Genomic DNA, 25,730 nt, shown 5'->3' on the forward strand with positions numbered 1-25,730 from the left:
GAAAACCATGTCAAACTTCTTGTAATTTTGCTCCTAGGGAATTATTTAAACAGGACCAGAGAAAGTCTGTTGAAGCTGGACAATGGCAACTTTCCCTTTTTAGTGGTTTACCATTGTTTCATACGCAAGCAGGAATTTTAATATTCAGCAATTGGATTTGGAAATACTGTTAACAAAGCAGGCATTTAAAGTAATCTTCTCTTATAATCCAGCCTCCTTTCCTTGTAATTGCTCAGTGATACAACCATCTTCTTGGGTAATTTATTTTCATAAAAGGAAAGTATGCAAGCCTTGTAAGGCCTCAGTGGTCGTGATGCATTAGCCCTACTAAATTCAGCAAGGGCTCTAAGTAGCCACTGAAGAGAGTTTCCAACACTAGAGGAGGTTACGCACTACAGTGCTATGAACACCTCTTAAGAGCCACTTGAAATGGGCAAAAATAGCATGACCTGGCCCAGTCGGCTTCAGAATGCAGATTAGCAGTCCTCGTTTGGATTTTCTTTCATGTAAGGAAATTTGTTGCATATGAAAGCTAGTCTGCCAGGGAGAAGATGCTTAAACCTGTCCCTGTTTTATATGAAGCTGCTGATATTGAGACGAATCCAAGTATATAAGCTGCACGTGCACATTGCTTAGAGTCAAATAAGATTCGTATAAAAGTCTTGCAAATGAACGAATGAATGAGAACAGGACACTAAACCAGAATGTCTATTAATGAGCACACCATCTTATCTCCCACTCTATCCCAACACTTTAAACCGCCTTTAGCTTACGATATATGAAGCCTGGAGATGGAAACTGGGTTTGCTGAAGGTTTCCAGTTCTCAAGTGTGTAACTTCAACTGAGAAACTATTTGGGACTGGACAACCTGGTAAACCTAAGATGTTGATTAAAGAGCTGCATATAGGGGAGGATAACCAAGGCATGCATGTGCTCGCCAGACTTTCTGGCTTAGCATGTTGTGCAGACCTATCTGATGAAAATATGAAGGAGTCCTGTCCCAAAACAGGTCTATCATGTATAGTTTTGCCTCTGGAGCATTCCCCAACCTGGTGCCTCGTCATCATCTGATGCACCTGGGGAGGCTACAGAAAGAGAAAGGCATTTTAAGAACATCCAAAACAAGCACTTCGGCTTCCAAATGTGATATGCGCAGGGGTGTCTGTGCAGGGTGGGTCAACATCAAAATGGCACGCATGATCAGGCAATAAAAGCTCCACACCTTTTTATGTCCATGTGATGCATGCAACACACGTTATGGGATGGGGCTTCAGTTGCACCCCCCAGTTTTGTTTTGTAAGGAAGTCATTGTTTCGTAAGGAAGGCACTACAGAAACTACTTCATTAGTTGCCCAAATCTGTTTCACCTTACAGAGAAGAATTGTAACCCCTTGCCAAGCAGCTATGTTTATGGACTTGCAAAAGGCAAGACCCACGAGGATATTCTCAACAGCTACAAGCCATGGATGAATGAAGCAGAGTGACTTGGATAACCTGCAGTTGTCCGCAATATCTCCATGAGCCATTATTTTATCCCAAGTCTCCACTATAGGCACCAATGGGGTCCAATGTGATACTCCCTACCACTGGCAGAGGCATCCACTGTGGGGGGGGGGGTCAAGAAAGTCAAAATGGCAGCAACTGCACAACTGAAACCCTGCCCTTTTGTACATATGTGCTGCACACATGTAAAAGGTGGTGGTGGTTTCAATTTTGCGATTGTGACCATCTTGACTTGACTTCCCCTCCCCCATTGGGATTCCTACCCACCAAGCTCCAAGGACCACAATACTTCAGATCTTTAATTTTAAAAACAGGCAACATGAACCTTGGAAAGTGGCAGCCATAAGGGGAAGCTGTATTTCTCACAATGCCTCTGAGCTCTCACAGACCCCAGAAGCATTCTTGGAAAACAAGATGATAGGTACCTACAATTCAGTACTTTGGAAGTGGAGCACCTGTCCAGAAAAAGCAAAGGGAAACAGCGGTAAAGAGAATTTTGGGAGCTAGAAGGGATGTGTGGTTGTACCTCACAGTTGGTCATGTGCACTACAGCAGCCACTTTGCCAAGAATATCTGTAATATTCTCTTAAAACCTTTAAATATATTCACCAGTTCCCAAAGATGGGGGAATCTCTGCACTAGCCAAACCTGATTACTGAGGACCATTTCTATCTCTGTGGACAAAGACATCTAAGCATTGAAACATGAAGATTGCGGTCCTATCTCTATTGAGATTTGTGGGACTTAACTTCCGCGTAGACTTGTACAACTGTGTTGAGGCCCCTCCTCTGAGAAGCCACTGTTGAACTCAAATGAACACATTGTGCCACTTATCTACAAAAAAGTTTAATTGAAATACCTGTATAAAAAAATATGATCTCCATACATTTCACACTGTTAAACAGAAGGAAAAAAAAATCCAAATCCAAGCTGCATAAGTGCAACCAGATCACAGAACACACATCTATTAAAATAAATTAAGGTTTATGACTCTGCCATTCTTCCTTCCAGAGCCAATGCACAAAGACTGTACAATGTCAATAATTTAAAACCCTTCAAAACAGCATTACTTTACAGTTCTGGTATGTCAATAATACCAGACAAAAAAGGCATACTAACTTTTAAAGTCATTCTAGTTCCCTTAAATTAGACTTTGTACAACAATTTTCTATCTTCCAACCAAAAATGAAGGAAAAAAAAAAACAGGTATGGTCAGACTTTATATATATATATTTCTTTTTCAACAACCCACCCCTACCCCCAAAAGAGGAAAAGACAGGAATGCAAAAATAAGTTGTGGACTGATCCCAGAGAAATCTCCACAACAGAAGGAGAGAGATAAAAGCAGTGTTGCATAATTCTAAACAAATAAATTAGCTAAAATAAATAGCCACAGATGAGTCTGTGAGAGGTCTTCTAAACTCCAGACAATAAATAAAACTTGTATAGTATAGGGAAAAAATTTACACGAACACATTATACAAGTATGGGAAAAGGAAAAAAAAAAAAAAAACCCACACGCACACAGTCCTTGAATATTGCATTGATTGTGCATTTAACATGCCCATTCATACTTTTTAAGACTTGCAGGTTGGGGGAACTGAGAAAGGGCCTTTTTTCTTGTGCCCAGTGGTAGAGATGAAATGAAACATGGGTGAGTGTTCCTGATAAAGAGCTGATAACCTGTGCAGCCTATGGAAATATCGTGTGGAGCAGCAGAGGTGGTCTTGTTGGGGGCAGGGGGGAGAGGAGGCTGGGGAAGAACCAGGGACAGGGCGAAATGTCTGTGTTCAAGTATTCCATCATCAGTTGATGGGACTACTTCATTCAGTCACTGAACATGTTTTCTAGTGCATCATAGGGAGCTGCTTGCCCCAGCACCGAGAGTGGAGAAGGGAAGCAAGATTCTATAATGTACTGGATCTTCTTTGGACACACACAGCTCAAAAAAGAAAGTCCCACTGAAGCAGCTTTCAAAAAGGCACTCAAAAAAGCAAATAAAATTTAGTCCAGGCTCTATGAGAGCAAAAAGGTTTACCATGTTATTTAAAGAGGTCACTGCTTTTCTTAATAATAATAAAAAATAATAATAACAAGGTCAGTCTTTTGGATTAAGTACTGGCCTGCCAACTCCCATATATCAGCGTTTCCAAGGGAAATTTCATTCTGAAGCAGAAACCAGCAATAAGGGGAAAATTTAAAAAAAAAAATCAATTCCCTCAGACAAAGATTCAAACTACAGAATAATTAATGCATTTTTTTCCTAGCCCCTTCTACATATTGGCAGCAGCAGCAGCACTCTGGTCTTTTTTTTTTCCCCCTCTTTTTCTGCTTGTGGCTCCCCTCCCTTTACAAGGTCCTCAGTATTTCACAGGCTCTCGTTGCTTGAACTTGTGCGAGACACGTCCGTGCCAATGGTCCGTAACCTTATGTCACAGTCTTCTGACTTCACAACTTCAGATTTGTGCAACCACGGGTGGTCAAAAATTTGCTCAAGGGTTGGTCTATCTGAAGGCCTCAGGGAAAGGCACCATTTGATCAACTGTTGGCATTCTGAAAGACACAGAGAAAGCAGCTCAGGAAAAGGGGAGGCAACCACCAGAACAATCCATTAAGCAGGGAGAGGAACAGGGTTGTAGAGATCTGTGAATCTCAGCTCACCGAGTGAAATTCGCCTCCTGAAATACAGGCGTCCTCTTAAGATCTCCTCATCTTGCTCAAAAGGGATGTCTCCACAGACCATGTCATAGAGCAGAACGCCCAGTGACCATACAGTAGCCGATCGCCCATGGTATCTGTGGTAGCGAATCCATTCTGGAGGGCTGTATACTCGTGTTCCTGCAGGGGGAAAAAATACAAGACCCCTTGCCCTGTTAGCCAAGATGAACTTTCGGTTAGTTGTATATTTTATGTGCTGCAACTTCAAAATCCCATTAAAAAAAAAATAAACACACAGCACACAAACATATATGGGAAAATTCTAGACCTTAGATCACCCCTGGGATTATATCATGCTTTAATCTCGGCCCTCCGGTTGTTCTAACCATCAGCTGACTGTTTACTAACATAAAGCTCCCTTTCCTTGACCACGTGGCGTCTGCAGCACCGTACCAAAAATAGACACAAAAGGACAAAGGAAGAGGGGATGAAAGGAGAGAGAGAGGAAAGAAAAAAAAGGTGAAACTCCAGCCTTGTTCCTAAATGTGACTAATCAGTTTTGGTCAGTTCCAAAAGTGTGCCACTCCCTTTTTTTAAGAAAGAGAGAAAATCAGAATAATCTTTTAAAAGAAGAGTGAAATCTGCCTCACGCATTAAGAAGGCAGTTAGCAACTGCCCTCCCTCTGCACCGAGTGGTTACTTGGATACCAAATGAAAACTGGAATTTGTGATGCTGAAGGTCACATGGCCAGGAGACTCTCGTTTCACAACAAACAGATGTTAAATGCTGCAGCTGACTAGGAAGGGAGGTGAAAAAACGGGTGCCTCCTTTACATGGATCACCTTCATCTTGAAAGAAAGAAAATCTCACTATCCTTAGGCAAAAGGAAGAGATAATATATTTCTGATAACAAAAGGAGGCAACCTATGCTTCAATGTTTAGGTAAAAAAGAAAGCAAGAAAGAACTTCTCCTTTTTTTTTGGAAAGGGTGTCTTTTTTCCCCTGGTCCCTCAATCTGCAATGCGGGATTTCTAAAGCATTGTAGGAGAATGAGGGGCTGGGAAAGGAGAAAAACAGGTACTGGGGGTGGGAGTGGAAGAACAGAATACAGGAGAAAAAAGTACAAGAAAAGCACAGATTGAAACACTCACGCTGGTAAAGCTTGACTCAACTGTAAACACATCGCCCTCTAGGAAAATGCTTTTTTTTTGAAGGCAGGGAAAATATAAACTGCTGCGTCACTGCCTGGAATTGCTCCTTTCCTACACAACTTGACACCCCCCTCCAGCTGCCTCCATTGCAAAGGATTTAATTATCAACCTGCTACTGACTGCGGCAGCAAAAATACATTTTGTTGATAGTAGGTGGTGAGAATGTGATAAAGAAAGAGGGGGCTGTGTCAGGATACTTTCCCAATTAAGCACTTTCCTCCTCTCACCCATCCCTCCACATGCAGGGACCAGCTGCAGTTGGGAGGGGCGCGTACCATCAAAGTCAGTGTAGACCGTGTCCTTGAGGATGGCTCCAGACCCAAAATCGATCAGCTTCAGTTCTCCTGTCCTGAGATCCACCAGAAGATTCTCATCCTTGATGTCTCTGTGTACCACCCCGCAGCTGTAGCAGTGGCGCACTGCTTCCAGGACTTGATGAAAGAAGCCCCGTGCGGTGTCCTCATCCAATGCCCCCTTCTCCGTAATGAAGTCAAAGAGATCTTTCACCAGGTCTGGCCGTTCCATGATGATCAGGTAGCCATCGGGCCTCTCGTACCAGTCGAGCAGCTTGATTACACCCCGGAAGCCTGAACCCACTTTCTTCAACAGGACTATTTCCAAGGGCACCATTACTCCACCCTACAAGGAGGAGGGGGGAAGAGAGAGACAGAGAGAAAAAGAGCCGAGGAAGACATGGTGAAGTATTTGGAATATCAGGCAGGGAGGAGGGGAGGAAGGAGGAGGGAAAATCCCCTCCTTGGCCACCCGAAAACAAATCATACACTTCTTTCTCAAAATGGAAATTCCAGCGGAGAGGCAGGGGACGGGAAGGGGGAGGGCTAGGGAGCCACACCGATGGGGAAGGCTGCAGCTACTCCACTGGGTGTCTCTGCTGCCGCAGTCAAAAGGGGAGGGAAGAGGGGGAAGAGGAGGAGAAGAAACCCTGCCAAAATCCCCCCCACCCCAATGTAAACAATAACAGAGGATGGAAAGGCAGCAGCATGCAGGGTGGAAAGGGGAATCTATGGAAACGATAATCAGCCTTCTGTTATTAATGCGGGGAGAGGAAAGCGGCAGGAAACTACTGCAAGGCACAGGCAGGGCGCATACGCACGCACACAGACACACATTTTGGGGTCCATCCTTGGATACTTACAATTGTGCCCCACTCGGTCACTCGCTCCTTCACGACGTGCTTCACAGCCACCTGGAAGCAGGAAGAAAACAGAGGTCAAGGAAGCTAGTTGGCAAACTGTGGGACAGGGTGGAAGGGGGACCGAGCAGGATGCCTGTTGCTCAGCCACGAGCTGCCCAGGATTTCTCCTCCGGATTCCGCAGCTGGAATTTCCAGCCACGCAAACAGGGTGGGTGGTAGCAACCCCAAGCCTCGTGGTTGGGGGTGGAGAAGGGAGGGGGGTTTGCTCAAGAGCCTCCTCTTACCGGCAAGCCATCTGCAATCCTGTTCCCGGCATAGACGGTGCCAAATCCCCCACTGCCCAAGACTGAGCCCACTTGATAGATTTTATCGAATGGCTCCTTTTCCACTTTCACTAGAGAGGGAAAGAAAAGAGAAAGCGAGGGGTGAGAACCAGGGGAGGTCGGTGGGAAAGAGATCCAGGGACTGGATACTGGCTAGACAAGAAGCAAGCTCTCACCCTGGGGGGGGGGCATCTTACCCCCTCACCCCAACTCATCATTTATTTCTAAAGTCACAGCAGCCGATTCAGCCAAAATCAAAGGAGTGCCGCCAAACCCAGATTTGGGAATCGATTGGGTTACAAAAACCGGGGCGGCCGCTCGAAACTTTTAACTCTGCCTCCCTCTCGTGGTTGTCCGGAGTTCTGTGAGGCAGGTTTGCCAGCCCCTGGAAAAACATTTTTCCATTTTTCCCCCCCTTCCTCATCCCTTGGTTAAAAAAAAAAAAATTGCCTGCGCGGCTCCACTCCCATCCGCTCTACTCCCGGTTAGGATAACCGGGACAAGAAGCCAGCGCTCTGCTAGCCCCCGTGCGCTTTTAACAATGGTGGAGGTTTTAAAAAGAAAATGAATGAATGACTCAAGGCGACCGCTCGGATCCGCAGCTCCTCGTCCGCGGCTGACGCGGGAGGAGAGAGGAAACCCTCGCCACGCACATCACACAGACACACCGCGCAGCGCACACCGCCGCCCCCCGCCAGGCAACGCCGGGATTGTTTACCTGGCTGGAGGATCTTCACCGGCAAGTGATCCATGCTGGTGGGGTTGCAAAGATGAGCCAGGGACCCAAACTTGGAGAGTAACATCTTCCCAGGCGACACCGCGGGGGTGGGGGGGAGAGAAAAAATCCCACAGTCACGACGCAAAGGCTTCTTCAGTCAACCCAGGGGGAGCGGGGGGGCTGCCGGTGAGCGTTACTGAGCGGGGCCAACGGCGCGGGCTCCTTCCCCGGACCGGGAAGGAGGAAAAGCCTCGCTTGCAAACCGCTGCTCGGCTCCCCCGTCTCCTTTCCTCCACCGACACTTCGAAGCAAAACTAAACTTGCAAGTCCGCGCAGTCCGGCAGCAGCGCGAGGCAGAGAATCCCAGGGAAATGGACGTGTCCTTGGCGGGGGGGGGGGGTCCACACGCCAATCTTGATCAGAAAAACAGAGACGCAAGCAAAGCGACGAACGGGCTTCGCGGCTTTTTCCGCAGGCACCCCAGCCTGGGTGTCTTTGCTCCTGTCGTGCAAAGGAACCCACGCGACCAAGGGAGGAATCGATAAAATCCAGTCCGGGATGCAGCGCCGCAGTGAGGCGGTCGTTCTGGAGCGGCGGCGGCGGCGGCAGGAGCAGCAGCAGCAGCTCAGCCTCCGACTGGCACCGCTCTCTTTCTGATCTCCGTTGCACGCAGCAGTGGCCTCTTAACTCTCAATATTTTGGTGGGGGAAGGAAAAAAAAAGAAATAGACGCGGACACTTTCGTATCCCTCCGCCGGAGGGAATCGGCGGCTACGCGTCTTTCCCTCTCCCTCCTCCCCTCCCCTCCCCTCCCCTCCCTCCGAATAGGTCCGAAAAGACTCCGCCCTCTCTCTTAAGCTCAAAGAGGGGACTGCGGAACCTCGCCCCGTGGTAAATACGGCGGGTGGGGGCGAGGAACTATTTGCTTATAGTAAAGAGAGACGCGCAAAGTTACTGTCTGAAAAATTCTCATCACAGGATGACACGGGGAGGGGGAGCGCGCCCGAAAAGAAGGAGCAAAAAAAAAAAAGAAAAGGAGGGGAAGGTTCGCTCATTTACATGCGTCGGAGCCAATGAGAGGGGCGGCTCTTTCAAATGAAGGCCTGGCTCCAGCCAATCAAGAAAAGGCGGATTTGGGTATGCATCAGTGGAACCGGGGTGGAGGGGCGCTTACGAGCGCAGGGCGGGAATTCCTGGGCGCGCCTGGCTCGCGCGCCGCTAACCTGGCGGCGGTGGGGAAGGTCATTCTCGGCAGGGCTGAGCGCTGCGTCGGAAGCGGGAATTCGGGGGAGACGCGGGGCGGGGGCGCAAGGCAGCCGCCATGATCGCCAGGCAGGGGAGGGCTTCCCCCTTCCTCTCTTTGAGACCGAGAAGCACCGCCGTCGAGCAGTAATAAGAAGTCCCCCTCAGCGCAGAAACCTGCGCCGTTTAGCAGCAGCCTCCTGCAGCTTCAAAAGCCTCCTGCAGCAATTCGGCGTCCACGACCCACCCGACTTGCCTTAAGAAATGCAATTTTGGACGCAGCGTGACAGAGCGGGGCACCCGGAGGGGGAAAAAAAAAACCTCGCACCTGGTCACGCTTCTCTGGGCGCGTCCCTACGAAGGGTTAATAAAAAGCTTCCTGCGATTTAAAAAAAAAAAAAAGCAAGGAACACCCATCTACTCATTCTCTCGTAATCCAGAAGCGCTGTTATGATTTATAGTTGGAGGAGCGAAAAATTCCGCACCGTAGTAGGATGGGCTTTTCCTAAGCAGCAACCCACCGCCTTTCGAGGTTGCTACAGACACGCACACGCGTATTCCCTCCAGTTTTAAAGGGTTTCTACGGAGTTCCACCGTACGTTGCCGCCACTTTCCTAAGACTCAGCGGCTGCCCGAGGCTGCAACGCAGTTCTTCAGGGGAAAAAAAGATTTAAAAAACCAAACCAAAGCACGACCCTATAATGTTGCCCAAAGACAGGCTACAGCACCCCACTCCCCAGAGAATGCGCTCTAGCGTCCTTAACATCCGAAGCTGAACTTCGCTTTTTTTTCCAAGAGCATATTAACTGCTGCAAATTATCTCTGCAGTTCTATTAGACGAGAAGCCTCAGAGCTTTCCCCCCTCCCGAGCAGCTTTACCCCAAACAAACCCTTATTATTTTGTCTGGCACCGATGGCCCTGGAAATCCACCCAGCGCCACCCACCCACAAAGCCTCTCGGAGACATGCACGCGCGCCGCAGTGTCTCACGTTTGAATTCTTGCTTGTACTTAAAAGGCGTCTCTTTGACATCGGGGCTGAGCCGGTGCACCGCCCCTTCTTTTCCACCGGGGGCGCCAAATCAACGAGGAATCGGCCCTCCCGAAAGGAAACCCGCTCAGCTGCGGAACACGCAGAGCTGCTGAGCCTCGCACGTCTGCAAGGAGCTCCGCATCTGAAGATACAGGAGAAGGGGGGGGGGGGATGGGAGAGGACCGACAGACAGCTGGTAGACGCATAAAAGAGAAATAGATGGTAGATACATAGTAGATAGGTCAAGTGATACATACATGGTGGATGAGAAATGGACGGATGGATAGATAATAGATAAATGATAGGAACAGATAGATGAAAGGCAGATGGTAAATACTGTAGGTGATAAATGATAGGGATGCTAAATGGATGGTTAGAAGGGAAAAAAGAGAGATAAGAGATGCATGATAGGATGTGCAGGGGTGTCCACAGAGCAGGGTCAAAAAGGTCAAGGTGGCCACCAGGGTGGAATCAAAGCTCCACCTATTTTTCTGTGTGTTGCACATAAAAAAAAAACAGACACAAAAACGGGCTGAGTTTTGATTCCACTGTTGTGGCTGCCATCTTGACTTTTTGGACCACAGCCTGAACACCCCTCTGGGTAAATTATAGACAAAAGATAGATTTTCAGTTATAAAAAGATAGTTGATAGATGAATAGAGCATAGACAGATCACAGATAAATCATGGAGGAAAGGGTGATAGATGATATATAGGTAGGTGATAGAGAAGTGATAGAGAGATGAGATTATAGGGAGATAAATGAGGGATGGACAGATGAGCAATAGACGTCTTCATTCCATCCACAATTTTATATGCATCTGTCATGGCCCACCCCTGCACCTATCTTTTTTGTATGTTAAAGGAACCCCCGAAATTCCTAACTTCCCTCATAAGGGAGTTGCACCAACTTTTCGTTCCTGAAATGTATGATTGCAACAGCTAGTCAGCTTGTCCATGCTAATTGTAGGTGGTTATCATACAAGCTTAGGTATATGATAGAGATTGTTTCATATTTTAACTTGCCACCCCTTTTTGCCAGGACACACACGTCTAGTCACTTGTGCCTTTAACAGTGACTTCGGGGGAAGAAATGGTGAACTGAAGCCTATCACAGCAGAATGAAGAGCTGGCAAGTAGACTGGCTCTTCATAATTCCTCTCCAAACAAGAAGACTTGAGATCACCCCACAAGTGCTCCATACCGTTGCTCCTTGCGAGGAGACCGCAAGACAGTGGTCTCCAGCTGGTTTAGAGCTCTAGGAGATGAGGGAATAGCCATCTTTTTGCTTAAACTGCACTTGGCGCCTTCAGAAAGGATAGCGGGTTGGCACACTCCCTTTTCTAATCTTTTCTGAAAATTGCTTGTTAACTGCTTTTCAGCTATTAGGAAACTTTGGATCGACAAGTTTTACAGCACCAGATGAGTTTCCTTCAATTCTTAGCAAAAGAAATGTTAAATACAGGTTTAAGGACTTAATTTTTTTTTCTTTTGGAATAAAGAGCAAAAGCGTATTTAGAATTTTGATTTTGGAAAGTTACAAACAGACTAAGGGTCCAGATGGATTTGAATTAATTACAGGAATCCTTCCCATGGGAAAATGCTTTTCTTTTGAATTATCCTTAAAAAAAAAAAGGATAGGATGAGACTTTGTAAGTTGGACACTAGTGGAACTAAAGGAAGGAACTAAAGATTACAATTAAAGGAGAAGAACACTTAAATTTGACTTACTAATGCGGAATGAAGCAAAATATTTTAACATTGGCCATATTGAAGAATATTTTTGAACAATGGACCTAGAAGTTAATTTTAAGAGTGTCTGCCTCTATAGATAGACTATGTTTATGGAAGAGGAACAAGTTTTACCTGACAAGATCAAGACTGGTTTGAAAGTGGATTTAAAAATGGCAGGCTACAAGAATGATATGGAAAAAGATGCTACACTGGACATACAAATGAAACCAGCTGATACCTTAATAATTAAAAGGGATATGCAAATAACAAACCAAAAGAGTGACCTGGATAACTTTCCTATATTGGATTTACAAAAGAGACTTGTTAAAGCTTTGAAGAGTTTTTGAGAAGGGACAAAGAAAAAACAAAAAGAAATCAAGTTCTAGGACACTGTTTGAAGGGACTAAAGATCAAGATTGTTAAAAGGAAGGAATATAAAGATGGTTTCTTTGATCAAGGTTAAAATAAATGTTGTTATCTCTGGTAACCTTTAATGGACATTTGCTAACATCAGGACTGAAATGATGAGACTTCATGGATTTGTTTATAGATAAGAGATGGGGTATGGGAAGAGGTCATTTGTTGTATTTTAAGAGAAAGTGATAAATTACTGAAATTGTTTATACTTGTAATGAAGAGGGAAGTCATTTCTTTATATATTCCTTTTCCTTTTTTATATCCTTATTTTTTTTGTTTTCTATTTTTCTATTTTTTCTTTTCTGCACTTTCTATTTTTTCTTTTTATTCTTTTATTATTAAAAAAAAAGTGGGATGTCAAAAATGCAACATGCAGATGCAGTGAAAGCAAGTGTTTCACAATCACCAGCTGAATTTTTTTCCTGTCTTGATTCTGTAAGAGGACTATAACTTTGCAGCCATAAAGCATGGGATGAATTAGGCTGCTCATTCCGAAATATGGAATGCTGTGCTCCCAAACAGGAGATACCACGTGCAGGGTGGCTCCTTATAAATGATGTAGTATTGTTCCCAATGATTTCTCCAGTTTCCTGAAAGTTAGGAAGGATGAGCAAAGAATGCCCTATGGTTTGTCAAAGTCAGATGTGAACTCCAAAAGAAAAAAAGTGCTTGGTTTTAAATTAGCTCTGCAACGTTTACTGAGAATGTCTCTTGCTCTCAACTGTTACCTTATTTAACCTTCTTTGGCCTTCATATGACTGTTGATGTCTCATTGGGCTTAGCAGGGTGTGGATCTGGGGTTACATTAAAATGCTTTAGTCCAAACAGGAGAAATGTGTTCTTTCAGTTACATCTTTCACTATGGCAAGGAGGATCTGAATGCAATAGTTCTAGAACTGTTAGGTACCCCCATGATGATGAAGATGATGAATATACAGAAGGAGGAATCACTGATAAGATCACAGCTAGTTTAGCTTGATGTCATCTTCCAGATGACAACATTAGCAACTTTACCCTCTTGGGCATTATTTTGGATTTCCTGCCATTGTTTTGTTATAAAGAGTTAACAGTTCATTAAACCAAAAAGAAGGTAAAAAATCACAAGTCCAGCCTGACCTATTAGTCTATTTCTCTCCTTTTCATTTTTCTAATCATTCAAACTACTGGTTCAGGAGTGTTCTGTTATACATGTGGTTCCTTGAGGCTCCACACACTAGTTTTTGGCTTTTAACTCCCTCAGATTCCCGAAACCAAAAGGGGCTCCTGAGATGTCAACAAGCAAAACAAATATTTTTTTTAAAAATGACCCTGTCCCTGAAGTACAGCCATTGACCAATGAAGTTCCCCACCTGTGCCTTAGTACAGGGTGGCCCAGAGACATATTCAGCATTTGGGTAAGGGTTGAAAGTTGGAAAGTGCATGGGAACACATCACACATATAGGTGGAGCAGAATGTAAAGAGGATTTAGAGATTTACTTCGGTTTTGAATGGTGATATGTCTACTTTAGGATTTATATTTGTTCTCCTTTGTTTCCCATGTGGTCAGTTTGCAAGAAACATGGTCAGAAAAGGCTCTGAGGTTGCAAAGAATGCTTTTGCCCATCTCTGCCTTGGAAGAGCATATTGGGAGCCAACGTTGCAAATGGAAATGGATGTGCAGGAAAGATTTCAAGCTACTGCCAAATAAATGTCTGGGGAGGACTCTTATAGCATCCCAGGTAGAACAACCATTTTCTGATCCTCAGAGCTTTCAAATACCAGCAGAAGATTTTTCTTCCATTTTGAGAAAAGGTAAGACAGATATAGTCCAAACCTTAACATAAGCTTAGTTTTTAAAAAGACATACATTATACACCTTGTCCCACATACTTGGTATCATTGTCTTACCCACTGGGATGCTCATTCTCCTCAAAATAAATTGTGCAGCCCTCAGATACCAAAAGTTTGTTTCCTGTGATGGGGATTGGTGGACATTTCAAAGTTGCTGGATTGGCTCAAAAATGTTTTTCAATATGTTCTCATTTCAGGCCTGAGACATCTTAGATACCATCTGACTTAATTCTAAGCCAGCTTTGACTATATACTTCAAAGGTATTTTGTAGGTTAGTGGGTTAATACAGCTGAGAAAGTAAAGATATTTTTGTAGTTTACAAACATTATCTGATCGGGTGGCGATAGTTGAATAAAACTATTTCTGCCTGATTTTCAGGTGGAAATGGGATTCTACAATGCAAATTATGTTTGGGCAGTGCCTGCTACATCTAACTTGCTGGCCCTTTGTCCATTTCTGTTAGTGACCGTTATAGTAATGAGTGTTTTTCCTACCTTGTTTGCATTTTTTCCCCTCTGCTGTATATTCCTTGTTCAGTGGTGTGCTTTCACAAATGTATGGGGCTCAGAGTCATGCATTTGAGATGAGCAGGTACATAAATCGAACAAACAAATAAATAAAATTATCATGGGCTCAACAGCCTTCTTACTAAGGAATGAGGCAGGTAGCCGTATGGGAGATTACAGAATGGAAACTCACACGCTTGCTCCTGCTAAAGAAGGTCCCTTTCACCACAACCTTTCAGGTAATATATGTTAAAAAGTGCATTCAGTCTAGGGCCTTAGGAAGTTGGTTTTGACAAAAGGTAAATGGACTGAAGCAACATAAACCTAAAGGACATAAACCAGCCTGGCATATAGCCATGTGTTCAGCAGCCTGCAGGGAAGCAAATAAGAAAAAATTCATACATTGGATTTTTAAAAAGTGACGTTTTGTTCCCTGGATTGTAGACATAACAGATGTGACTCAGATTGCTATGCAGGGGCAGAGGTGGACTAGTAGAATATTTTGTATTGTCTTGTACAATTTTATAGCCTTATTCCTAGGATGAAGATAATAAACAACTACAGGGCTATGATACATATATTAATATAGTTAAAGAGAGAGATACTGTAGATCTAAACTTATCATCACTGTAATTTGTATCTGCAAAGTTTAAAACAAAATTAGGTACGTGATATATATGGGGGGGGGGGTTCATCTAGACCAGTGTTTTTTCAAACTTAGCAACTTTAAGTTGTATGGACTTCAATTCCCAGAATTCTGAGAGTTGAAGTCCACATATCTTAAAGTTGCCAAGTTTGACCAGATTCTTGATCAGAAGACTTTGTGATGTACAAGGCAACAACATGAGGAAATAATAATAATAACAACAACAACAACAACAGACTAAAACAAGAAATATTAAGCATATTTGGATCAGCACCCACCATCTCATCAGGTCGAAAAGATGGAGGCATTAAAAGGTTTTAATTGCTTTGCAAGAAGCAAGAAGGGAGAGAGCTACAGACAGTTCTATCCTGCCTATAAGCCTGCTATTATTATTATTATGCTCCCCTACACACACACATATGTACTATTGTGGTTCCCAGCCATGTATTCAGCATCATATCTAGCTTTGGCCCTCAACTGAGCTTTGTACAGTGGTGTTATCCCAGTAGGACTTTGGGATAGCCATCCACGGATCCAGATGCAGCAGGATTGGTTTACTCTCTCAGCCTGGCCTACCGCACAGGGCTGTCGTGGTGGGGGAAAATTGGAGGAAGGAAGGTTACATGCTTCAATACTTGAGCTTTTGGAGGAAAGGCTAGATATACAAATCCAATTAACAAAGGTGGCTCTCATCCCAAAGTAAGATTAGCATGTTAAATCCAGATCCTAGAATTCCCTGACTTTGTGGCTGTATGAAGAAACAAAGATGGTATAGAAGGCAGGACTTCTGTTTAGAGCAATGTTTCTCAACCTGAGCAACTTTAAGATGGGTGGACTTCAACTCCCAGAATTCCCCAGACAAGTCGGTTGGGGAATTCTCGGAGTTGAAGTCCACCTATCTTAAAGCCGCTCAGGTTGAAAATCACTGCCCTACTGGCTGGAAGAATTCTGGGAATTCCCCCCAACTTGCTGGGGAATTCTGGGAGTTGAAATCCACCCATTTTAAAGTTGCTCAGATTGACAAACACTGGTCTAGAGCAAACACGGTGGGGGGGGGAGCCATTAGCTCATGACATCTTAAGAGAGGGCAGCTGGGCTAGAATTTGTGACATAGACCCATATTGTGAAAAGAGCAGGACAGTCAACTCAGACTATGACCCAAGTGTTGCTCCGACTAAAAGGCAATATACTTGTTCCTTGCTAGTAATGGAGTATAAATGATTAACCAACTAACTTGGCACAAATTCTATTGTGGACTTTGCCACTAGTGCAGAGGCCAGTGCAGTCTGGCTTCACCCTTAATGACTTACTCCCCATTAATGTTGGTAATCATCCATATCAACGGTGAGTGAATAGCATACACTCAGATAATGTTGTCTTATATAATAGGTACTGCCAATTTTATTAAAAGCAGCTAAGGGTTTATGAGATATGGAATGTAATTTCTCAAGGTTGGATTCGGCATGCGGTTTTTCCCCTCACAGCATGTTCTGAGAAAGGATTTGCTGCAGCTTGCCAGGGTGATAGGATTTTGCAGGTAGGGTCAAAAAAATCAAGATGGTAGCTGCCACCGCACAGTCAAAGCCCGCCCCTTTTTATGTGCAATGCATATGTGTAAAAAAAAATGTGGCTTTGATCACACAGTCACGGCTGTTACCTTGACTTTTTCTTTTCTCCCTTTCTTCCACAGATAGCCCCTGGTAGCTTTAGTTTTGGTGGTGAAAAAAAATCATGTGTTTCATGATAACATATATTATTTCTGTAGCCACGTAGTAATCAGGAAACGACACTAGCTTTCTGCCTAACATTCTAGTGCCCTCTGTATAGGAATAGTTTTTAAGTCCCCGTTGAGGGAACATTTGAACATAGCATTCCCCCTATTAACACCGTGTGAATTGGCATAAGCTCTCTTCATTTCATGCATATTGAATTGGATCAACTTTAAAAAGGCCTTTCATAACTCCAGGAGTGGGTGATGAGCTTTTTGAGAGCCGCGGCTGTGATTGTAATGATTTGCCCCAATTCTTTGATTGATTGACTGATTGATTGATTGACTGATTGGGTGGCAGCATGTGCAACCGGCCCCAATCGCAAGACTCTAGGTCAGTGTTGTCCAAACTTGGCCACTTTAAGATGAGTGGACTTCAACTCCCAGAATTGATGCTGGCTGGGGAATTCTGGGAGTTGAAGTCCACTCATCTTAAAGTGGCCAAGTTTGCACAACACTGCTCTAGGTGACGTAGAGCAAAGCAAGAACATGAGGAAATCATACAAATGCTAAAATCAAACAAGAATTATTATACAGGTTAGGATGAACACCCACCATTCCATCGGGTTAAAGACATGGTGGCGTAAACAGATCTTAATGGGATCCAAAGCAGGCATTCTGAAAATGACTGGAGGGGGAGGATTTTGTTAAGGCCTGAAGCTCATAGTGGAGAGAGCAAGAAAGGTGCATGGAGACTGCAATTTTCTTTTCTGCCCACAAAATTTGGCATTGCAGATAACAAGAGACGATCAGGAAAGGCACTGGAGTTCAAAAAGTTTAAGACACCAAGTTCTGCACACAACCCTGAGAATCTGTTTTATAAGCATTGTTGTAGAATGTTTTGAAAGGAAAATGTACAGTATGAATGCAAAAGGCCCTGCTTTATAATCTCAGATTAAGGATCATATGACCATTCTTGCTAAATGCTTTGTCCCCAGATAACTGGTATGTTGCGTTTACACACAAGCAGCACGTGACTGATTGTTAAAGGTAACTTGTTGTGGTGATTTTATCTAGGGCTCTTGGCATGTGTTTTGATTTTACAGTCACTGTTCCTGCCTCTGTTTCATAACCAGTGTTACAACTCTCTTGTTTTGATTGTACAGTATTTCTTCAGGTACAGTCCTATGCTTGACTTCCTGGGCACAATTTCCACTGAATTATTTATTACTTACTCAGAATTCGGTTCTCTGAAGTTCCATGTAGGTTAGTATTGAATATTTAGCTGTATCTTAGTATTGAATATTTAGCAGTTAAAATGAATGGCTAAACATTTGGGCAGATGGAGTACCTGTGGCCATAGTTTTTCTCTTCTGGCTTTTCACTCTTTATTTTGGCTTTACTAAATTCCAATTCTGTGCATACTTACTTACATCAAGTCCTGCTGGAATCAGGGAACTGGACCCAAGGCTAGGTGAATGGATTTCCATTTGTGCAATGGGACATCCCTGTATTTTGCTCGCTGTTGCCTTCCTACAAGTCTTTCCAGTCTACTTTGGAAGTCCCTTTTGGGAAAGGAAAGTGGTATCCCCAGTTTTCACAAAGAGCTAGTGACTTGGGGGAGCTTCCGTAAATTCAGAAGTTTAAGAAACTCTTTGTAAATTTGGGATACCCCTTATTTTGGGCTCTTGATAATAAGACTAGATTGATCAGTTTTTAAATTTCTAAGGATGGAGTAGGGAATAGGAGAGATTAGAGAAGAATGGCCTACATGTGCATAATGAAGATTATAGGAAGTAAAGTTGTTTATTTTAAAGGGTAATAATTAAACTTAGCACAATATAATCCTTTTGGATATTTTGAAATGCTTCAAAAAAATTTTTTTTTTCTTCCTAGTGTTTTCCCATAGGTGCAGGGTTTGCTTTTTTGGAACAACTGAATGTTGATCCGTTGGTTGCAACAGGAATTGACTGACTGGCTGGTCACCTGAGCCTCAGGATCAACATTCAGTCGTTCTGAAACAGTGGATCCTGTACCTGCAGGAAAATGCTAGGAAGAAAAAAAAATTGAAATGCTTCACATATGTTACCTCGATATTCTTTATAACAACTGGAAATTTGGCCCATATTGTTACCTCCTCTTGCACAGGACATTCCAAAATCTTCTAGGCTTTACTTACAATTCTCCAGGATCCTCTCTGGCTCTGGCTGAAAGGTCCTAGACTTCTGATATGCCAAACACCACCAGATCTACTTCTTATTCACTAGCTTCAATCCTGAATTCATTCTGCACAAGCATTTTTTCCTTCCTTCCTTCCTTCCTTCCTTCCTTCCTTCCTTCCTTCCTTCCTTCCTTCCTTCCTTCCTTCCTTCCTTCCTTCCTTCCTTCCTTCCTTCCTTTTTGAATAAAAGTTGACAGCTGTAGACGTTTCAGAAGTACTGGCTTCTCTGACAACACAATCGCTTGGAAGGTTATTTCCAAGTTTGAAGAAGGCTTCTAGTAAGATATTTATTCTCTCTCCATTGGTGACCCAGTACTTAATCCAGGTACTTGCCCACAATGTCCAATTTCCCACAGTTTCTTGCAGCACCTGGCATAACAGCGCTACATTAGCTCTTTTACGATTGTGAGAAATTTTCCATGAAGGGTGGCTTCATAAATTGGGCCTTGGAAGCAGTACAATACTGGACACTGGCAACTCCCCAAGAATACTAGGTGTTGACACCACCCCTGTTCAGTTTGTAGATGAAGAGATATTTAAACCAGGAGCTTTCTGAGTCATAGCAGGTATTCTGAAGCATTCTAGAAGGTTACTCAATACCTTGAAATGTTTTTTTGGATTATTTGTGTTTATCCTATATTCAATGCCTTATAAGACATTTAATTGATGCAAAAGATTTGCAGCACATTTTCTAGCTTCAGTTGTAAGTTACAATAACTCTTTGTAGCCACTCATCATCTGTTTTCTTAGCTTCTAGATGCCTATAATATTTCTGGTTGCCACAATTGAAGTAAAACATGTCCATTGTCATTTAAACTATCACAGTGATTTAGAGAATGTTTTTCCACTGACTATGTCCATTTGCTTGATGATGATGATTTATATTCCACCTTTCTGTCCTTATGGCATTCAGTGAATCTTAATTCTGAGCAGATTGCAATGTTAATCACAGCATCAAGAAAAGTAAAAGAAAAAACAAAACAAAACGGACTGTGGTCTTTTTGAAATAGGAATAATAAAGCAGCAGAGCACCGGAAAGTAATAACAAAGGAGATATTTTATGTATTCCATGATTTATTATTTTAAAAAATACCAGTTTCTCAAAGTCTGCTCAATGTCATTTATAAAAATATCAGAATTAGCATCAAAGTTCAATCAAATGTAAAATTCATATATTAGCTTTCTTTGCCTGCCCCTCTCCAGATGTGTGGGATTATAACTGCTATCATACCAGACAACAGGCTGGGTTAGTGTGCGTTGCAGTCCAAGAAATGCAGAGGGCACCAGTTTAGGAAGGCTGTTATGCACAATGCTATCAATAATTATGATTGTGAATCATAGTCATTTTTAAGAAGATGCAAAACCAGAGATCTGGAAGATTTTGGGGATAAGAAGTGAATACAGCTGGAAATATCTGGGTAGGAACTGAAAGCTAGTGATTTAAGAATACGAGAGGAAGATCTAGAAAAGATATGCAGTACCATAGCATAAAAAAAAAGCGCCTCACAGAGAATCAAGAATCATCTAGACACACCTAAGACAGAAGGATAATAATGAGTTGAGTATTGTTTGTTTTTTTAATAAATAAAACATTTATATCCAACACATTTCATTTGCTTTGCTATTTAACTGTCATGATTTCCATTAAAGAATCCTAGAAATAGAGGTTGGTACAGGTAGTAAAACATTGCCAAAAACACTTTTCCACCTCTCTTCCGCAATCCCTGAGCAGAAGGATCTCTGACCATTCCTTCTCATTGTTGATATTCCTATTTGGGGATCCTCAGCTGAATTGCAAAGCCTGTAGTAGAATAATACCAAAAGAAGTTGCATTCCAGGAATCCCTTTGTAGGGTGTGTAGAAACTTTGTTTACATGCCTGATCTTCTCAAGATGATCTTTTATGATGCTTCATTATCATGCTTTTATCTCACTCTCTAATGAATTAAAAAATCCCTATGTATGGGAGAGTGAGAACAAGAATGCGTGCATACAGGCGAAACCTGAATGCCATCCTTTAGATCAGATAATGTTGAAAGAAGGGCGTTTTCATCCAAGCATCACTTTGTGGTGGCTTTCGGCCTAACTATTGTTCAAAGAATAATGTGTAGCTCCACCTTTTTCCTTACCTTTCTCAGCAAGGGCATTCGCTTGTTCAAAATAGTTTCTTACAAAGAAGGACATGTAAGTCTGGCATCCGTTTCTCTCTCTCTCTCTCTCTCTTTGTTATAATGCCTTTATAAACAGCACTTTGGGGAGAAGCATTCATGTATACATACGGTATGGCTGAGCTTGTGGAAATGTTACTTGTTAAGTTGAATTTCCATCTGAGAACCCTGTCCACCTATTTTTATTTTGTTTTATTTATTCTATTTCAAAATTCTGTCCTGCATATAATGGCAATCTGTGGGTTTTAGCAACTTAGTTTTTTTTCAAAAAGCCTTAAACAATAAACATACCAGACAAAATAGGGTAACATTAACAAGGCAATACATTTAATGTATCAAAGCTATTCAATCATCCAGGTAACTGGGTTTTTTTAAAAAAACAATGGCTTATTGAATAAAATATAATTGGTTTGATTTGCATAAGGTGCTAGGCTATTAACCAAACAAATCACACTTTGCTAGTGTGAATATAAACCCAATTTATATGTCTTCTAAATAGTCAGACTTTTGTTGATATCCTAAGCACATTTTGCTAGGAATAAGTCATGCGAGATATATTACATGTTTGCAGATTTGAGTAAATTGCATAGTTGCACTGCTTGTTTAGCTTTTTTATTTTATTTTATTTTATTTTATTTTATTTTATTTTACTATTTTAATTTTCTACAGAATCCTAGTAGCGGTAGTAGTGGAGGTTTGCCAGTGAAGAATTTCCAGCAGGAGAATGGGTTGCAATTTTCAACCATTTTTAGCTTTGAAATATCATTACAGTATAAGAGAAGAAAGAGCTGCTGAAGGAGTCCTACTAAAATGAATCATATATGGTAGTGAATTCTGGGATGCAGGCTGACACCATATGAATGCACATGGTGGAAATTATGGGAAGACATACCAACACTATATACAATTTGCAAGTTATCTCCATAGCGGGGTTTCCATATAGGGTATATTAGAGTAATCAAGTTTAAATATGACCACAGCTAATGGTTTGCATTATAATACCCATTTTTTTTTAGGAAGAAGCTCAGGTGTTGTACAAGGCATGACAGGAAGAAGGCAACATGTTAGTTTTTGATTTGACAAACTTAGATTATGCATGAACACAAGATGCCTGATACAGATATGAATTGGTGATGTCCTTTTCAAGAACATTTTAAGGCCAGGTTCTTTTGGTTTGGTTTTAATCTTATGATTGCTTGCATTGTATTATATTCAAGAATAGACATAGTTATCGAACACTAACATCCCATAGTACATAAACCACAATAAGAGATAGTGTACTTGAAGGCTGTAGTTATGCTGAGCACAATTACGAAATGTTCGTTTCTTTATTTACAGATCCTCTGAAGAGGCACCTGAGGTTTTGCCAGGAACTGAGTGCTATTTGTGGAGCCTGGCTCCTTTTTATGCTGTTTTCAAAATGTTTCAAGCCCTTTTCAGTCTAACTTTATTTTCTAGCTCTGCTCAATATACCATGTCCCCCTAGTGCAGCTTCTAAGCAACAAACACGTTTTCCTTGAAAGAGAAGGAGGAGGAACATTGAATCATGATAGTGAATTTATCTGTAAGTTTGGGAAGGAGCCCTTTTCTATATGACCAACAGAAATAATCAGGTATGGACAAGCCTTGCATTTTTTTTTTTTTTGCATTTCTTTGTGTGTGATATACATAGCGGCTGGATAGCATAGTGGTTAGAGCACCGCCTTTGATGCAGGAGACCGGGGTTCAAATTCCAGCTGGTACGTACCTTATCAGTAAGGGTCCTTGGGCAAAGACCCCCTAACGCTTCACCTGCCTACCTCAAATATGAGAGTGACGCAAACTAAGAGAATCATGCCGGCTCAGACGTCGCCCGGATTAACAAGGTCCACGTCAGATGTTGGGGAACTAGGACAATCTCATGATAAGTAGGCTACTGGAACAAACCATAAATGGATGAGACAAGAGAACTTGGAATTGATGGAATGCTACTACAACAGTAGACCTAATGAGAGGGGTTATATGAAATGTACTAGGAAAGTGGATGGACAGAAGACATACATCCACACTAACTGAGAAACAACTAGTTACCCAGCACTTCAACATAGTGAAGAGGAAGCTGCTCTCACAACTTGACATAGACCAACCCCACATTACAACCCGGACTCAAGCAGACCTGGAAGAACAAGTGGATGTGCAGCCAACACCTGAAGCTGGAATGTCACTACCATTACAGAGCACAGCAGCTGTTATGAGGCATAAGATCATGGATAAACTAGCTACAGTCAACCCTCGAGTCCGATTACCAAGGCTCAGTGGAGAAGTACCATTGGATACCATCAGATGCTAATACAGGCCTCCAGACAATCCCTACTACCACCATAACTCAAACCAATGAATTGGTATATGCTATAGCCACTGTAATCCTGGAAATGCTTGGCTACACGATCAAGAAGAACAGCAGTACATACCCACCCTGCAAAATGAGATTGGAGGCTAAGATCAAGGCAACTCGGAGAGAAGTCAGTCAGCTGATGGAACTACAGAAGGGTGTGGAGTTTAAAGATAAGACTTGGCTACTGAAAAAATATATGGATCTGACTCCATCTGAAGCTCTTGAGACTGCTAAGCAAAGGCTCACAGCACTGACTCCCAGGATAAGGAGATATACTAGAGAAGCAGAGGCCAAGAAGATAAATGCCCTGTTCTCCAAACAACCATCCAAAGTATACTCCCAACTGCAGTGCAACTACACAGTAAAAGCAGAGCCACTAGCAGCAGAAACTGAACATTACTGGATGGGAGAAAGAAAAGACACATAACACCAATGCAAAGTGGCTGCAGGACCTGAGAGCAGACCACAACAATCTCTCAGAACAGGAACCATTTCAGTAGCAGACATCCAACAGTGGGTCAAGAACATGAAGAGCTGGACAGCACCTGGCCCGGACATGATCCTCACCTACTGGCTAAAGAAACTAACAGCAGTGCATGAACACCTAGCACCACAGATGAACCAGCTGCTAGCAGCAGGCTCCCACCCAGACTCGCTAACACAAGGAAGGACAGTGCTGATCATGAAAGATCACAGCACCATCCAACTACCGGCCAATAACCTGCCTTCCCACAACATGGAAAGTCCTATCAGGCATCACAGCTGCCACGGTACAAGACCATATGGACCAGTACATGAGCACAGCTCAGAAGGGCATTGGGAACAACACCAGAGGCTCAAAACACCAGTTGCTCATAGATAGAGCAGTCACCCGAGACTCAAGGACTAGGCAGACCAATCTGAGCACAGCCTGGATTGACTACGGGAAAGCCTATGACTCAATGACACACACATGGATCTGTGAATGCCTGGCGCTATACAAAGTCAACAGGTCACTAAGGACCTTCCTCAAGAACTCAATGGGACTGTGGAAGACAACACTGGAAATCAATTCAAGCAGCTCACACAAGTGGCCATCAAATGCGGCATATACCAAGGTGATGCACTGTTCCCGCTGCTGTTCTGCATAGGCTTAAACCCCCTCAGCCAGTTAATCACAAGGACTGGATATGGGTACAAGTTCAAGAGTGGAATCACCATCAGCCACCTCCTCTACATGGATGACATCAAGCTGTATGCTAAGAGTGAGCGAAATATCGACTCAACTGATCCACCTGACACGGATCTACAGTGAGGACATTGGGATGTCATTTGGACTGGAAAAGTGTGGCTGAATGATAGTAAAGAGAGAAAAGGTAGTTAAGACTGAGGGAGTGGAACTACCACTGGGTCACATAGCAGACATAGAGACCCTCTACAAATACCTTGGTGTCCCACAGTCACATGAAAACCACGATGAGGATGCAAGAAAGACAGCAATATCCAAGTACCACTGAAGGATAAGACAGGTCCTGAAGAGCCAGCTCAATGGGAAGAACAAGATACACACCATCAACATGTACACCCTACCAGTCATCAGATACCCTGCCGGTATACTGAGCTGGCCAAAGGAAAATATGGAGGCTGCCGATGTGAAGACCTGGAAGCTCCTTGCAATGTAAGGTGGTCTCCACCCCAAGTCCAACACCCAGAGATTGTACACCAGCCGCAAAGAGAGCGGGCGGGGTCTGATGAGTGTCAAAGCCACTGTCCTGGACGAAACCTTGGAGCATCCAGGAGTACATCACTAAGATGGCACTCAAAGATGAGCTGCTGAGAGAATGCCTGAGGCAGCAGCAGACATGGGATGAAGTTCAAGTGGAGGAAGTACCATGGCAAGACAAGCCTCTGCATGGGATGTACCATCGACAGATAGCTGAAGTGGCTGACATTGGGAAATCCTATCAGTGGCTGGAAAGGGCTGGACTAAAAGACAGCACTGAGGCACTGATCATAGCAGCACAAGAACAGGCACTTAGCACCAGATCCATAGAAGCAGGGGTCTGCCACTCTAGGCAGGACCCAAGGTGCAGATTGTGCAAAGAGGCCTCAGAGACAGTCCAACACATAGTGGCAGGGTGCAAGATGCAGGCAGGAACAGCATATACTGAACAGCACAACCAAGTAGCTGGCATTGTTTACATCTGCACAGTGTATGGGCTAGACCACTCCAAGTCCAGACGGAAGATTCCACAGAAGGTCATGGAGAATAAGAGGGCTAAGTTCCTGTGGGACTTCCAGGT

General features: G+C 43.2%; 1 protein-coding gene and 1 long non-coding RNA gene across 3 annotated transcripts in view; one reads left to right on the forward strand and one right to left on the reverse strand.

Moving 5' to 3' along the window:
* Nucleotides 1-2,334: 2,334 nt before the first annotated feature.
* Nucleotides 2,335-8,276, reverse strand: PIM3 (Pim-3 proto-oncogene, serine/threonine kinase). Its single transcript, XM_007427379.3, has 6 exons — nucleotides 7,572-8,276; nucleotides 6,815-6,924; nucleotides 6,531-6,581; nucleotides 5,650-6,013; nucleotides 4,166-4,342; nucleotides 2,335-4,057 (listed from the first exon to the last, which is right to left on the reverse strand). The coding sequence occupies exons 1-6, from the start codon at nucleotides 7,654-7,656 to the stop codon at nucleotides 3,873-3,875; spliced, it is 972 nt and encodes a 323-aa protein (XP_007427441.1). The 5' UTR covers nucleotides 7,657-8,276; the 3' UTR covers nucleotides 2,335-3,872.
* A 5,289-nt stretch (nucleotides 8,277-13,565) lies between these two features.
* Nucleotides 13,566-25,730, forward strand: part of LOC112540540 (uncharacterized) — a 34,607-nt gene continuing 22,442 nt past the window's right edge. For both annotated transcript variants that reach the window (XR_003084624.2, XR_015796309.1), the window contains exon 1: nucleotides 13,566-13,786. This is a non-coding gene — a long non-coding RNA (uncharacterized LOC112540540). The remainder of the gene's footprint in view (nucleotides 13,787-25,730) is intronic.

This window comes from Python bivittatus, unplaced genomic scaffold (genome assembly GCF_059951505.1).
Source record: "Python bivittatus isolate LINGU-HERP-01145 unplaced genomic scaffold, Pbiv_v1 ctg000330_np1212, whole genome shotgun sequence".
NCBI lineage: Eukaryota > Metazoa > Chordata > Lepidosauria > Squamata > Pythonidae > Python > Python bivittatus.

Excerpts from the sequence above, each read along its gene's own strand:
- PIM3 (XM_007427379.3), bottom strand. The coding sequence starts at position 7,656 with ATGTTACTCTCCAAGTTTGGGTCCCTGGCTCATCTTTGCAACCCCACC. Across the intron at positions 6,925-7,571 it reads GGTGAAGATCCTCCAGCCAG|TGAAAGTGGAAAAGGAGCCA; the intron begins GTAAACAATCCC and ends TTCCCTCTCTAG. Across the intron at positions 4,343-5,649 it reads GGTCTACACTGACTTTGATG|GAACACGAGTATACAGCCCT; the intron begins GTACGCGCCCCT and ends TTCCCCCTGCAG.